Source organism: Desmodus rotundus, chromosome 6 (genome assembly GCF_022682495.2).
Source record: "Desmodus rotundus isolate HL8 chromosome 6, HLdesRot8A.1, whole genome shotgun sequence".
NCBI classification, from domain to species: domain Eukaryota; kingdom Metazoa; phylum Chordata; class Mammalia; order Chiroptera; family Phyllostomidae; genus Desmodus; species Desmodus rotundus.
Window position 1 is genome coordinate 29,232,004 of NC_071392.1, and position 16,277 is coordinate 29,248,280.

The window sequence follows — 16,277 nt, forward strand, 5'->3', positions numbered from 1 at the left end:
CTGAGCAAAGTAGAGCAATGAATCTGCATCAAATTTTGCATTGAGCTTGAAAGTTCCTCCACAGAATCTATTGGGATGATTCAGAAGGCCACAGCTCTGGGCAACTGGTGATTGGCAGCTTCATCACGACAACGTGCCCACTTCTGCATCATATCTCATGCAATTTTTTTGGTGAAACATCAAATCACCCAGGTGATTCAGACCCCTACAGCCCAGATTTGGCATCCTGTGACTTCTAGCTTTTCCTAAAACTCAAAGCACCTTTGAAAGGGAAGCAACTTCAGAAATGGGACAATGGGACAGCAGACAGCCACTAGGAAAACCATGTGAGGTCCCACAGTGCTACTATGAAGGGGACGGAGGCATCATAGTCCTAGGTACAATGTTCCTTGTATCTTCATCAATAAATGTCTCTATTTGTCATATTACATGGCTGAACACCTTCTGGGCTGACCTTGTGGACACACACACACACACACACACACACACACATCTCCTATTGGTTCTGTTTCTTCGGAGAACTCTGACTACTATCTTACCTAAAAATTAAATATAAGACATGGAAAAAAGGCAACTTCAAAATTATTTCATATCAATATTTACAGTATATTTCCACCATCCTCCAGTGAGACAGATTAACTCACTTAGTCAATGGTTCCTTTCCAAATCAAGGGTAAGAATTTCATTAAGAGCCAAAACCAAGTAACTTTAAACTAAAACTTCCAACTTCTACAGCTGCAAATAGGGCAACCTCCTGAGAGCTCTGTAGTTCCTTAAACATACAAGGTGTAGAACTCATTATTCAGAAGAGAAACCAGCAACATAATTCCATAAGCACCATGGTCTCCAGTGGAAAAACAAGTCTCATCTCAAACTTGGTTGGATACATAATATTGCCTTTTTTCTTTATATTGTTCTTACAACTATATGACATCATCGAAGTATTATTATTATAAACTCAGTATTCAATAAAATACAAATAGAATGTATTAGCCATATCATAGTAAGTCTTTAAGTATACCTAATAAAAAATGATAATGTAGCACTGGATTACACAGTAATGCAATTTAACTAGGACTTCACCAGAGCTTATAAAATGCCAAACTGTTTAAAACTATTAAGATTTGAGTTATGACAGATTCACAAATAGAGAGCAGGCTGACAGCTCGGAGGGAGGGAGTTGAGGGTGTGGAGGGATCGAGCAAACAAGAAAAGGACTCATGGACACAGGCAACAGTGTTTTGATTGTGGGAGGTGGGGAAAGGGCGGTGGGAGGAGGTGGAAGAGGATATAAGCAGGACAGATTACAATGGAAAAAAAACAATAAAAAATAAACTATTTTTAAAAAAAGATTTATCAGTTGATCTAATTAAGCCAGAAGCAATACTTTAAATTTCTAATTTCGGAAAACTCTGCCACCCAACAAAAATATTTTTCTCCTTTATAAATTCCAGCGTGATCTATAAAAGCTTTTCAAAGGTAGAACACTACCCAATGTATGAGAGGAACTGACCCTTTGACTCTAACTAAAAATATTATATACTACCATATAATCTAATCATACATCAAATGCTTCTCTTTTCAGCTAAAAGTTTTGTTAAGAAGAACAACAGGAAACTACATACCGGCTGGTGTTTTGGCACAGGAAACACATTCAAAAGGACACTCTGGAGGTCTAGAACTCAGAATCCTGTTTTTAACTGGTGCAAGCAAGTGCTTTCATGGGATTACATACAGGCATGATACTAAACTTGGTTTCTCTACCATCTCAGCCTCTGCGAGAGAAAGCCTGTTGACGCTCAATAATTTCACAGACCAAAACGAAAGGCATAGTCTCACCTGGGATAATTGTTAGGCTTTCTTTAAACAAATATGTGTTATTTTTAGTAAGACTGCTTATTAAAATATTTTTCACTTCAAATCCAGAATCCATGTCCAGTTTTTTAAAGCATATTTTAAGTAACGCAACACCAACTCAATGGAAATATCTAAAAGATGCAAATGTTATCATAATTTAAAATACAGTGGAAGGTCTTCCCCCCATAATACTCACAAACTTGGCCACAAATGCGGGATCAATTTTACCAAGGACAAAAGTAAGCACTTAATGAATTCAGCTGTCAAAAGTTCACCCAACCCTTCTTCAGTATTCCATAAATTTATACTCCTCAACCCAAACGGGTTTTCTGTGACATATTGACCTCCAAAGAAAATTGCATTAAAAATTATTAGAATCTTGGAAAGCATTAAAAATTTGTTTTTGTCAGCTTCCTAAGTTGTTATTGCTGATTATTCCTATCGTGACCACAACACCTTTTTCATATTTATATAATTAAAGCACTAATATGCTCACTGTAGAAAATTTAGTAAATCTAGAAATATAAAATAATTTTTTAAACATTGCCTTTATTTGCTCCATCCAGAAATAACCAGAGTTAACATTTTGATATATGTGCTTTTATCTTAGATGCAAACACATATACTTTAAAATAAAATCCTGATAAAAATGCGTTAACCAGACTTTTTACCCTATACTACATTGAAAAGGATTTCTCATTTTTTTTTAATTCTAGAAAACATGATTTAGAACATAATTTAAAAGCTTTATCCTATTATACTATGTATACATCACAATGAATTTAATCACTTTCCTATTATTGGATTCATGAGTTCTTTTAATTTTCTACTAAAACAACACTTCAATAAACTCCTTACTAACAATCATTGACCAAAAAATATAAAGGCAATAAAAATAAAAGGCAATATCCAAAAAAGGCCTGTAAACACATGAAAACATTCAAACTCACCAATAAATCAACGTAATACACAGAAATTATGAAAGACATTTTCCACTTACAAACTGAAAACTACAAAGCACATAAATAACACCAAGCGCTGGTTCAGGGACTGTGAGAACACCGTTCCAATGGAGTGCTACTTGTAAAGCAAAACGGCCTTTCTGAGTAATTAATTCAGGTAGTGTGGATCAAGGGCTTCAAAATATTTTAGCCAGTAATTTTACTTTTAGAAATATATCTAAATAGTCTAAATAACTGTAGAGGCTGAACAAAAATAATTGCATATGAGATTAATTTCCTGTTAATTTGGCATTATGCACAGGTACCAAAAGTCCACGAAGAATTGATCTTACATCATTATCATTCTCGTGTTCTGCTTTCCCTGTTTTACCATGGATTTGCATTTCTGGATCAGCTTTGATTTTTCATAAGGCTTGTTTGTGCATTTGTTTTAATATTCTCTGCTGAACCTCAAAACTTCTGAGAGGAAATGACTGCCCTTTATTATTCTACCTACAGAATAAACTTCTAAAAATAAATACATGCTATGTATTGGCACACAAGATGATGTTCACTCTATAATAAAGTCTTGCCTTTCCCCCTGAGGAATGGTTTCCTAAAAGAAAATACTTCTATCAGCTGATTCATAATTAAAAGTGTGAATTTGCCTTTTTCTTCCTTCATGGAACAACCTCGCACATCTATTTCGTCTGCGACAAGTGCCGAGTGGAAGGATCCATCGACACAGCTCTGACGCACAAGTGGGTGCTAAACACCATAAGGCTGTTGAGCTCTCTCGTCTACCCAGGTCCCCCACAGCGCAAGAAAAACCTTTTAGTAGCCTGAACAGACACCTCTGGCTTTCAGGACTATGTAAAAGCCCTGTGTTCAAGATTAGACAGGTTTTCTAATATGCATGTGCCCTCCATGAAGCTGTCCTGATAAATATATGTCCTGGAAGAAAATTAGAAGTAACTGCTGAAGGAGAGACCTGAAGCAGATGACAGAGAAAGGTCCACCTCACTCACTACAAGGTGACAGACTCAAGGCACAGGGACACCCAGGTTCTCAAGGCGTGCCAGTCCAAAGGCACCAAAGGGAAAAACGCCGAATTCCTACTCATCTGGCCGCTCCTGGAAAGAAGCCTCCGTGGTCCTGACTGTCTTTTTGACCCTTGCCAACCACTGTGCGTCCCAATCTAGCCCACTGGACAGAGCAAATGATTCGGAAGATGAGCGCTCCCCAGAATAAAACTCACTACCTGATTTTTAACACGGCTGAGCCATTTCGCTTAAAACCATTGTTCCTTTATACATAAATATATAAGGAATGGACTTTACTATACAAATGCTTTTTAAAATCCCTCTCAAATAGATTAAATAAGCAAAGAACAAGACTTTCCTCCGAAAATATTACATTTCCAGATATCTTTATACTGTGCCTATTTCATTGTCCTTTTTTAAGGATAGGTGTGAGAGAAAGAGAAAGCAAGTTAGGCTGAAAACTTAGGAATTGTGCAAAGAAATTATCAATATCTCAATCATGTTGAACTATGCTGTGAAGCTATTTCCAGAACAAAAGTGAGTGAAGCAATTAATATGTCAGCAACTGTATTACAAAACATTTTTCTTTATTCTTAGGTTCCTCAGCAGGGTGTTTTAAATATATAGTTCAACTGCTAATTTCAATAATCGAGCTGCTCCGAAGAACTACTCCATAAAAGTGTACTCCCTTGGGTTGAATATTTTAATCACCATCATTTTAAAATTCTTACTATAATGCATAGTGTAAATAACATTCTCAAGAGCAATTTAATATAAATTCTTCAACAAAAGATGTCCCACATTTTTCCTTTGAAATGATGGCACATTTATAATAGTGATATTATACAAATATGTTTAAAAGATAATCAGAGAATCACAAGGTGTTAAAGCTGATAATGGGGTCATAGTGACAAATTACAAGGAAGATAGTCTTAATTACAAGTAAGAAATTGAAAGCCGTAAGAGGCAAACTTTCCCAAGCTTACAGAATATGATGTAACTCTTGATTACTCTCATTACATTAATAATACTTAATAGTATATATATGTATGCATATGTGTGTATATATGTATATGTATGTGTGTGTGTATATATATTTCAGTAGATAATGTGCAATAAACTAAATAAACACCCACCCAAAATTACTCACCTCACAGATGGTTATATTACAGATAATAGCAAGTATGGCATATGAAACCTGGACTGAAATAATAAAGGATGAGGGGAATTTTAAAAATAAAGAGTTGACGTTTGTCCATGAGCAATCCCAATCAACATAAAAGAATCATGAGAAAGCAACGACATAAAGAGCAGTTGGATGGAAATAAGCATCGGACAGAGAAGGATAAGGGTCCCTTCGTGCTTGAAAAGACCAATGCAAAGATGCAAATCAGCGTTAGCACTACTTGCGCCGTTAAAGACAGGCTCTGCTAAAGGGAAGACTTAGGCTTCATCAACAGCAATTTCAGATCACCTGAATAGAAGTGCGGTGCCCCAAACAAGGGAGTCATTCCAGCCATCCTCTTTGCTACACACACTATCCTTCCTCAGTTGGCCGGTACGTACCCTCATCCCTTCCTGGATCCTGCGGTCTCCTCAGTTTCTCATCGTCTTTCTCTCCACGACACTGCATGAAAGGGCAGGCAGAATTTGTTGCCTGCACATCTTGTGACTTAATCTTTAGACCACATCACCATCCAGAAAATTCTTTTGCCTTTGCTCTCCAGATTTTCCTATAGTCTGCTGTCCTCACGGTATGCCAAATTTTAACCTATCCCAAGTCATACTCATTGCGTCTCCCACACTCCTTTCAAAAAGCCTGCCCCGGTTCCATTTATATGAAATGTCTAGAAAAGGCTAATCCATAGAGACAGAAAGTAGATTAGTGGTTGCCAGAGGATGCGGGAAGAAGAAAAATTGGGAGTGACTGCTAACAGACACAGGGTTTCTTTCTAGGGTGATGGAAATTTTCTAGAGTTAGAAAATAGGGACGGTTGCCCAACACTGTAAATATACTGAGAACCACTAAATTCTACACTTTAACATGGTGAATTCTATGGTGAATTTTATTTTATCTTAATAAAAAAATTGCAAATTAAAAATAAATGAAAATACGCACATGTATGTTTATGCATGTGCACACTCACACACACATGCAGCATGTCCCTTCTTCTTACTTTTCCTTTGACCCTGCAAAGTCGCACCCCCCCCCCCCCCCGTGGAATTATTCAGGCAGAAGCCAAATGATCATCTGTCAGCAATGTGCTATTGAAGGGCTAACTGAAGTGAGCGGGAAATTACACTAGATTGCGTTTAAGCACTTTTCATCTGTAAGTTGCTATGTCACAAGTCAAAATAAAGAGATTAGAACCAGAGGAAAATTTTTAAAGTGACCAGGAATAAGAAGTATAAAGCATTATTTGAAAAGTTTTCTTCCTATTCAAAATGAGAAACTGTGGACTATAAGGAAGCAAAAGAACAAAAACGAAATAGATTCCAAAAGAGCACAGAAAATTATGAAAAAAAATATTCTAAATCTAAATAAGTTAGACAACAGCACAAAAGCCAAGAAATAATATTCAGTGTATGTGCTGTCAGAGCAAAGAGCCAAGAAGTAATATTCAGAGTTTAACAGAGCAAAATCTGTTTTGCTTGTAGGAAATTTATCCTATATCTAATTGCATATTTCTACAGAAATTCGGAAACCTTTTTCTTTTTGAGTAGTGAAGAGGATGTTAGAGACAAGTTACTGCAAATGAGGTTTAAATCAAGTTACTGTGGAGGGGCATAAAACTGGGTTAATAAGGTAAACAATATATGAGTGACATAATAAAGTTACTTTCCCCAAACTTCATCCTCTTACCTTTAACCCAACAACTAGTGTACTTTGTGAGGATGTTTAGAGGGGAAGATAAAATATTATGGAGGATACAAAAAGCAAGAAACTTCAAATCTTTCTACTACAAATAAATGACAGCAAATATCTATAATGTTTTGTTGTACAGAAGAATTGTTTTTCACATGCCAAATGACCAACATCCAGTGAAAAAAAAAAGGTATTCGTAAATAAACACACTTGATATTAGAAAAGAGGTTCATGTAATAAATATTCATTATTTAATATTCCACAGTACATTAAAATATTTGACATGTTTACCTGCTTATGAACTATAGATTACAAATCATCAAAACTTAAAAGGAAGTTCAATTTGAATATTACAACATCAAAGTTATCCAAATAAAAGCAAGCTAAATCAGATGACCATTCTTACCCTCTCTCGAGAAATTTATTTAGACTTCCAAAAGAATGAAAGAAAGGGAATTTCTGAGTCTATCAAAAACTTCCTCCTCTTGTCTTTTTATACCTGAAAACTTAGGCCACACAAAGAGTCTAGAATTTGTGATGACCCAAACGCCTTATGATTTAGGGACCACTACCTACTTGGGCATCCCAGAAACAGAGCGCTTCACACGCTTGACAAGTTTACACCTGTTTCATCTTCAAAGAATATCATTCACCACAAACAGCTGCGCACAGCGGACCCATCTGGAAAGCACATTTGTCACATGAGCTTCCCCAACACTTCAGGACAAGTCCCTTTCAGAAGCCAGGAGACTATAATTCAAAATCATATTCCAAAGAGTAGTCTGTTGACCAGAACCGTCAGCACCAACTTGAGAACTTGTTAGAAATGCAAACTCTCACCCCAGACCTACTGTTCTGTGAGCGTACTGTATTGTTTGGGAATTACTGGGAATATTAAATTCTGTTATAAAGACTGAGAGACTCATCAGAAGTGATAATATTTGATGATCTCATAAGCTAGTAGCTTATAAAAGAGACAACACTCTGAGGCTCGGTTAGGTTTAGATCACGAAAGCTTGTAAGAGAAAGGCAAAATTCACGTGTTAAAAAATAAGTTAGTAACCTGCAAGACACGCCGAAATAGAAGAGAGGATGGGACAAACAAAAGGTGTACTTGCAAGTAGGAAGGGGCGGACAGATCAAGTCAGAATCATGTCATCTCCTGACAGCTGTGTCTTCTCCACGTCAGCCACCAACCGAGGACACTCAGTATGGTCCTATCTGGGACTCAAAGGCGCTCCACCCAAGAAATGCAAAGAAAACCCCTGGCTCATCAGCAGACAAACTGGTGAAGCTACAGCTGTATCTAAGTGCACCTGTCCCCACCCTCTTGGATAGAGCAAGCATGTATCATTAGCCCCCACTGGTCGGGCGGGGGGCGGGGGGTCCTTGCTCCACTATCAACTTCAGTCCTCATCACCACACCACGGACGGGGCAGGCCGATGTGAAAGAGGATCAGGGCACATGAGCGTGTACCAGGACTCAGGCAGTGCGGTCCTTCTGAACCCGTTAGCCCTGGAAGTATGTGAACTGACTCCGTGGCTTTCCTCTGGCTTCCGGCTGTGGATTTTAAACTGAGTTTATAAATCGTGTGATTCAACCACTTTAATTTAGTTGCTGGGCCTACCTATGCCATGACCTCTGAAATTGCTGGTGGTATACTTGGAGGCTAACCGCTGCATCAAGGTAATTGCCCACAAAACACCTACTGAATCACAGATTCGCACTCTGAAAGATCCTCAGGTGATTCATATGCATATTAGGTTGCAGAAGCACTGAGCCAGACTGTTAGAAAAAGCTCCTCAAAGACAGAAATTGGAATCTCAGAACTATGCTCTGAACACCATCCTGAGTAAAAGGCCTTGCGTACCCCTGACAACTCAGAGCCCCAAATGAGGGTGAAAACGCTAAGGGAACTATTTTCAACAACTTATCATGTAGGGTTCAGAGCAACGCTGCTGCCTGTGGCGAGTCTCCTTTGAACACAGGTCTGTAAAGCTCTAGAGTTTAAGGAAACACTCAGAAAAGTACAGCGCAATGCACCTCAACATTAACCCCGCGACCTCCTTCTTGCTGGGAATCAGGAAAATGCCCTTTTCCAGATACATTATATTGCAAGAACACCAATTCAAAGGCTGTAAGACTACCAGAAACAGAGAAAGGGGTGTGACTTCCTTTATAAAGTTTCAGTGGCCTTAGAAAGATCACCCAAACCCAGAATTGAGCAGAACAGCCTTAGCAGCATGCCTACAGGGCTGTCTGGTTCCCACCAACCAGCTGCTTCTGATTTGACTGGCTCCAGCCTATTATGTATTTATTACATTTGCATTGTTCGTGACATATAGTAAGGGCTCTGTAAATGTTCTGAATTAACAGGAAATAGAATGAAAAATGTCAGCTTTCCTATTCTTGAGGTATCTAAGACAAATTTAATTAATTCAATCCCTTGGTTTTGAGAAATTCCTAAGAATGAAGGCATAATTCCACATCTGAAATTAGCACACTTCATAACACTCCTTCACCCTGCATCTCGGAGCTGGATTTTACATTTTGCATTATTAATCCCATTATAGTTTTTCAGGACACTAAGGAAACACATTAACCTATCCATTAAGAAATAATCCAACCATTTCTAAAAGTCACCAACAATTATGTATAAGGGATATGCTACACAGGAAAGATCAGCTACAGTTTGTATGATTTTCTAAGTCCAGATTGAAGTTCAGATTTAAGATATATCAAGGGAAATATCTATTTAAAACATCTATAGAAGAATTGAAATAGAAACTGAGGACCTGCACAGAGATCATAAACAAGATCTAAAACAGCAGGCTAGAGCTGTTGAGAATTTTTACACTAGTGAAGATCAAGATGAGAGTATCAGGACAAGTATGTAAAAGTTCTAAAGATCACTTCTGTAAGGAATATCCTTCCTATTGCTTCAGAAAGAGTGTGTTGAAATTTCAAAGGAAAAGATTTCAATTCGAAATTGTTAACTTCCCATTCTATAAATAATGCTTTATAAAAAGAATTCAAAAACACACATATGGAATATCTGAGTGTATTCCCTTCCCAATGATCGACTGGATTCTGCTCACTCCATGTACCTAGCACAGCCAGACAGTCCAGGTACTCATTAGATGCTTTGGCACAAGTTTTTACAGTGTTGCAGGGGTTTTAAATACGTGTTTAAGAATTGACTGTACAAGCTCACTGAGGAAAAGGTAACCTTGTAAGTTTTTGTTCTTCTGTAGCGAACAGCATGAGAATAGACACATGATAAGCCTTCAATAAATACTTACTGAATTTAATTATTACCACTCTCTAAGGCAAAAATCTCCATTGGAGATTAATCTAAACACTGCCACCACCACCACCACCACCCAGCAGAAAAGTAGCTCTCAAAATTTCCAAGTGAATTCACTTACATGCTAGACAATGGGAACAACAAGAAAGAGTCTTATTCATTACAAAGGGCAAAGAATGAATCTTCTGTTTGCAAAATTAATCCACTCCAACTAGTACTGTTAACTGCCCACTACAACGCAGGGCATTATCTCTGTTTCACAGATCTTTTGCTTGATCTATGTTCTGATGAAATGTGTTAAACTTAAATATGTGTAACTTATTTTACTCTTTGTTATATGAAATACACAGCATCTTTATTGTATGAAAACTGAAAGGCAAAATGCTTACTGGTATAAACAATAGTAGAAAAAAAATCACTTTTATTTCAAAATATCATACCCCAAACCTGGTTTTATCACATCTAAACAGCCATATTTCAATGATAAATCCTTGGAAATTCATTAAACCTGTTACTGTGCAGTTATATTTTGGGTAGCACAAGACCCAAGTACAAAGCCGATGTCCAAATGGCCTGAGTAGGTAGCATTCTACTTGACAAATTTTCATAAGCTGCTAATTCCCATTATGGAGTCAGTGACTGGTTTTAACAAACTCCTTGAAGAGTTCATTTTGGTTATTCTTGCCTTGCTCGATGTGAAACAATTTAATCTTACTGCTGTCTTCCCAAGGGGCAGAAAGACATGTCCAAAGGGGAGTACTTGCCAAGGGGGCCTAACTGTCAAACTCAGGAGCTCACAGAACAGGCCTGAAACAGGCTCCCTAAAGAGAGTGCCTGGAATTGGGGTGGGGGGACGGGTAGGAGACAGAGCAACAAAGGGAAGGGGCAAAGCACTGCACAGAAACTTAGTTTACTCAGAAACTAGACTCACGTCTCTAGTTATTTTAAACACAGTGGAACTTGACCTGGCCCCTTCTGATCCAGAACTTCTGCTTTACACTAGTGAAATGAGTTTCCCGGCTACCACCTGTGGACAATTTCATAGATTATTACTTTATTGCGACACGGCAGTGTGTGATTAAAGCAAGGTCAGATTTCCCTTTGCTGTGTAAACTACACTACAGCCTTATATGGGACTTTCATCAGATGGAAATGGCAACAGACAGTGATTAGAGATTTTCAGGGGAAAATTTTAAAAGATACCGTATCAAATTCCAAATCTATCACAGATAAACTGCGTAAGCTGGCAGCCCCTTACAAAGTGGTCTCAAACCACACAATCTGCCACCGAAACCCTCCAGCTCCCCTTAGGAGGCACACGAGATCTTAGGAAGGGGCTGGCGGGCCAGAGCACTTTGAAAGAGCAGTCCAGGAGATTCGTACACTCAGCCTCCTGCCCTGTTGCCATTACCGGCTAATAACGTCTCACCACCCGCTGCTGATGTACTCTGTGCTATTCCTCTGTATCAAATGTGAACTAAGTGAAGTCGTTAGGATAGAGCATCTGAATTCAGCTGGCATTTATCCAGTCTTGAGGAGGTAAAAATAAATCTATGAATGGCAAAACAATTTAACTTTCTTTCACAAAATTTCATTCTACATCTCCCTATCAAATGCTGAACCCAAAGCTATTTACAGTCACAGCTTTCCAATTAAAGCCCGCTAATACACTTCCACGAGTCAAACTTTCACTACCAAGTAGCAGAACAAAAAAAAAAAAAGCTCCAACATTCCTCACAATCCACTTACTCGTAAGTGATAATTCAGATTTTTTTAAGCAAGGAAATAAAGAGTATTATATCAAGGTTACCATAGCTCTCCCATTGTGCACTCTACTTGGTATCCTAGTGTTTAGATTCAGAAAAGATCACTTATGGGTAATCTTAGGTAAAACTAGTTACAGAAGCAATTCTATTTCAAACTCACACTCCTGATTTTCAGTGTTCCTATTATTCACACTCCAGTCCATTGGAAAGTAGCTCACAGTCCCCAAACTTCTTCAACTTTAGTGTTACTCAATACTGGTTTATGCAACTGTAAGACAGATTAGGAAAGAGAATGGATCTCTCTCAAACTCCACATTTTTTAAATCACCTGACAACATTCTGTGTATCAACAACCTTGAGCTCCTCAGGGTTGTCAAAATCTGTTCTGCATACAGTGAGGCCCAAATACTAAGAAAACTTAGGAAAAAACTTGGAAGACAAACTGAGAAAACATACTTACCTTAATTGGAGCACTACTAAACTTAATTCTCCTGTTTGCTGGGATATCGTCTTCTTCTGGCAAGCCAACGATTTCTGAGTATTCCATGTCGGGCTGATAGTAACTGTTCTCATCACTATCGTCCTGCTCATCCTGTTCGGTGCCCGTCTCTCCCCAGTCCGAATTACACCTGGATCTTACCCTATACACATTATAGTCACTGTGCATGTAAACATGGGGACCCTCCACGTTACTTGTGTCTTCGGATACTTCCTTCCCACAGCTGGATCCAGAAGCATCAGCAGAGATAAAATCACCACCTGCAAGTTCTCTCTTCTGTGGCATTGCTGCCTCATTCCCAGCCAAATTAGCTTTGGCATCTTCTAAAGGTTCATTCTGTGGTGAGAGGATGTCAGACTTTGGCATTGCCTTATCCTCAGCCCAAGGTTCTTCACGAACGTCTCCGTCAACTCTGTCAGGAGTCTCCTGGTTAGATGTGGAGCCCTCGGCTTCCCTGCTCTGCTGTGTCTCCTCACTAGGCATCAAAGCTAGAGAGGTACTTTTCAAAGCCACTTCTGTTACTAAGGATGTGTTACTCTTCCTAGCATCCTCTGAATCATCACCGTGTTTGCTTGGAGGAGACCAAGAATTAGAATCCTTCAGATGACCGAAGGTGTCAAGATTCGTAACAGTCACAGCTGGTAAATTTAGGGGATAATGTCCAGTCACTGAGTATTCACTATTTTCAGCCTTCTCAGAAATGGTGGAACTGGGGGAGTCGGTGTTCTCAAATACTGCACTCAGTTGACTCACGGTTGGGGAGACAGCCTCTGTCCGGGAGCTAAGGCTGTCCAAGGAATCGGTACTGCCTCTGTTGGACTTCGAACCACCCCACTCGTCCTGAGGTTCACTGCCTCCAGCCTTCTCTTTCTTTGGGGAGTAACGGTTGTTCTGTCCTGATTCATGCACACTTCTCTCAAACAACTTCCGAGTCTCTGTGAACTTAGAATATGAAGGGCCATCGTGCATTGTGTCAAATCTACTAATTCGTTCTGAAACAGAGGACTCCAACTTAACAACTGAGCCATCTGTTTTCTCCAGAAATTCTTTGGGCTTCATTCTTCTCTGAGGAGATGAAGGTCCACCTTTGCCCCTTGTTTTGGCAATGACTGCAGTATTCTCACTGGGTTCCATACCCATCTGCATAAACAGATTTTTAATTCTGTTGACATTGGAGCCATATTTCCTCCCCCTGCTCTGCTGGGAGCCCTCACCTTCTTTTGTTTTTTGTTCCCCATCTGACTTGGGTTTGTCAAAGGTGCTTTTCAGTGCCTGGAACTCAGTTCTATACGCATTTCTGTGAGGAGAGGCACTTCTGAGAGTGCTTCGTTCGCCTGAAGACTCGGTTTTCAACATTTTTACTTCAGGGTGAAAAGCCAATGTTCATAATGATCAGGGAAAAAAACAAGAAATGAAAACACCTCTCTTCTCTAATCACCAGTATTTGATCAAGAAAAAGTACCTCTCAAATGGCATACTGTGTCAGTGATCCTCGCAACAGGTGTGTTAGGAAATTATTCAGTCAAGAGTTACACAAAATGGCTTTTTTTCAAAGCAAGACTAGAGGTTCATCTGTAATAGAAAAGAATGAATTTCTGAATTCATTTACTTATTTGAATTTATTTTTACCCAACTAACATACACTTTTCCCTTCAAAGTGGCTTCAAGCAAACAGCATTACTAATTGCAACTGGAATTTAAAAGCCAAGACCTTAAAAGTTATAACTCTGATTGGTCTTTGGTAACAAAATGCTTCAAACACAATTGGGAGAGCTCTGCCAAAATCACACACATACATACATACAAGTTACACACAAGTACACTTAAAAGCAATACTTTAGCCCAAGTTTTGGTTGCTTTTGTGAATCACCTTCAAAGAAATCAGCAGTTCATGCATCTTTAAGAAATCATCAGACTGCCCATAAAAGTGAACTTCATTCAAACTCTCCACATCAGATGGAACTTACTCCTTCTGTATAAGAACAATTAAAAGTTTGGAATCTATGTTTACAAACTTGAAAGCATGCGTCTAGAGGCTTATTTCCCTCCTTGTGGTCCAGTGTTCTCATTTACAGCATCCCCAAAGCAACACCAGTGCAATTTCAAACCAAAACAAGCAGAAAAAAGTTCTTAAATGGCAGTGAGTTTCACTCTAAGTCCACTCATAGCAAATATCTGGAAGTTTCCTAAGAGTGGAAATTATTAATTACAGAGAGGGATGTAGAACGTCATGGGAATAAAAGCATGAGAATGTGACGATCAGAAAGCAAATGTACCATGAAACCTCTTTTTCGTAGCTCTGATTTGCTTATTCCTACTTGCCTCCAACTTGACTTAAAGCTCAAAATGCAACCCAATGCAGGCTTGCTGGTCTCCTGGAGCCCACAGCTGGATTTTATATCAATAGGCCAGCAATAAATATTTCAAGATCTTCTGAGGTGCAGACAATGTAGTTCTAAAGATTTTTCATTTTGTTTTGGTTTTGGTTTTTAATATTAGGCCGAGCCACATCAGCCCCATGCACCAGCAGCTGAGGAAGCACACTCTTTCACTTAAATCGTCTCCAAACTCGGGCTCCTGGCCCAGCACGCATGCATGGCCCATGCAGACAAACAAGAAAAGCTTTGGAGTGTGGTGCCTGGTTTTTGGTAAGGCATCGACGATCTCCCTCTACCTGCCCTGACATTTGCATCAGCCTAACACATCCTCCCCTTCCCCTCCCCCTCTCTACTCCCTCCCCCGCCTTTCCGAGCCCAAGGGGGCGGGAGCGGGGGAGACGGGGCCGCCGGGGGATTCAAAACCTGCCCTCACAAAAGACAAACATAAATAACACCAACTTGAGAGGCGGCCGATTCCCAAGCCAGATCCTCGGCCCCGGGGCAGGGCCGGGAGAGCAGGTGACGCCAAGCGCTACGGTTGGAGGTCGCAGTCTAGCTTTGTGCCAAGAAGCACCTGAAGTCCCCTAACACATTGGCTGCGGCTCCAGGCGGCTGCCAGGCGGATCCCAGTGTGGCACGGGGAGAGCCGAGCTCCCTATCCACATTTAAAAAAAGGAAAAATAAAAAAAATTACAGGGTAATCATCATAAATCCCTTTGTTTTTCCTCCCCGTGTGCCAGGAAACAATAGATCCTACTGATATGCCTCCGATCTTCAACCTATCGCTCCCAACCACAGCCCACCCCCACCCCCAGCCCGCAACTCAGCCTTTGTACCAGCCGAGGGTTCCCCTCTACGTCTCCACCCCCCCGACTCGCCCCGCGAGCAGCCTCCCCCTTACCCGAGCGGGAGCCGCCGCCGGCGGGAGGGTCGGGCGGCCGCGCTCCCACCCCTCCTCCGAGGCGCCCCCGCCCCCCGGTGGCCGCCGCGCGGCGCCGCCGCCCGCTCGGTGCCCTCCACCCACTCCTCACGGCGCAGCGCCCAGGGCGGCTGCGGCGGCCGCTGGCACTCGCGCCGGGGCCCCCGCGCGCGCCCTGCCCGCGCCGGGCGACCCCGGCAGGCGCGCGGCGCTGCCCAACGCCATGGCGGGCGGCGGCGGCCCCGGCGCGCTCGCACACTCGGGCCGGCCCGGGGCCGGACGTCCCGGCCCGGGAAGGGGCTTCGCCCACGTGCGGCCCCCCGCGCGGGCCGCTGGGCCTGCTAGGGAGTCGGGGTGTAATGCGGGGAAGGCCACGGGGATGAGGAAGGCCTGGGGTAACAGGTGCCTCACCTCGGCTGATGGGATTAACTCTAGGGCCGCAGAGAGAGAGAGAGAGCCCGGCAGCAAAATCCCAGGAGAGGGAGAGAGAGAGAGAGAGAGAGAGGGAGCCTCTGGCGGCCAACGGAGGGCGAAAAGCACCGGCCCGGGGCGAGGCCGCCCCACCCCTTCGGCGGTGGGCGAGGGGCCTCGCGGGCCCCGGGGCACGGCCTGCGCTGGCGGGGCCTGCCCGCCTTTCTGCTGGGGTACTGGTTCCGCGGGAACTGGGGTCCTGCGCTGCCCTGCGGGAGCCCCACAAAGT

General features: G+C 41.4%; 1 protein-coding gene across 12 annotated transcripts in view; it reads right to left on the minus strand.

The window, feature by feature from the left end:
- Positions 1-16,053, minus strand: part of PPP1R9A (protein phosphatase 1 regulatory subunit 9A) — a 262,979-nt gene extending 246,926 nt beyond the window's left edge. For 3 of the 12 annotated variants that reach the window (XM_053926421.1, XM_053926424.2, XM_053926420.2), the window contains exons 1-3: positions 15,560-15,711; positions 15,118-15,313; positions 12,242-13,852 (exon numbers count right to left, since the gene is read on the minus strand). In XM_053926421.1, the coding sequence (XP_053782396.1) occupies positions 12,242-13,636 (1,395 nt within the window). In that variant the 5' untranslated portion in view covers positions 13,637-13,852; positions 15,118-15,313; positions 15,560-15,711. Of the gene's footprint in view, positions 1-12,241; positions 13,853-15,117; positions 15,314-15,559; positions 15,713-15,988 lie in introns of those variants that run through there. The other 9 variants (XM_053926426.1, XM_053926423.1, XM_053926425.2 and 6 more) reach the window with 6 other exon arrangements.
- Positions 16,054-16,277: the final 224 nt, after the last annotated feature.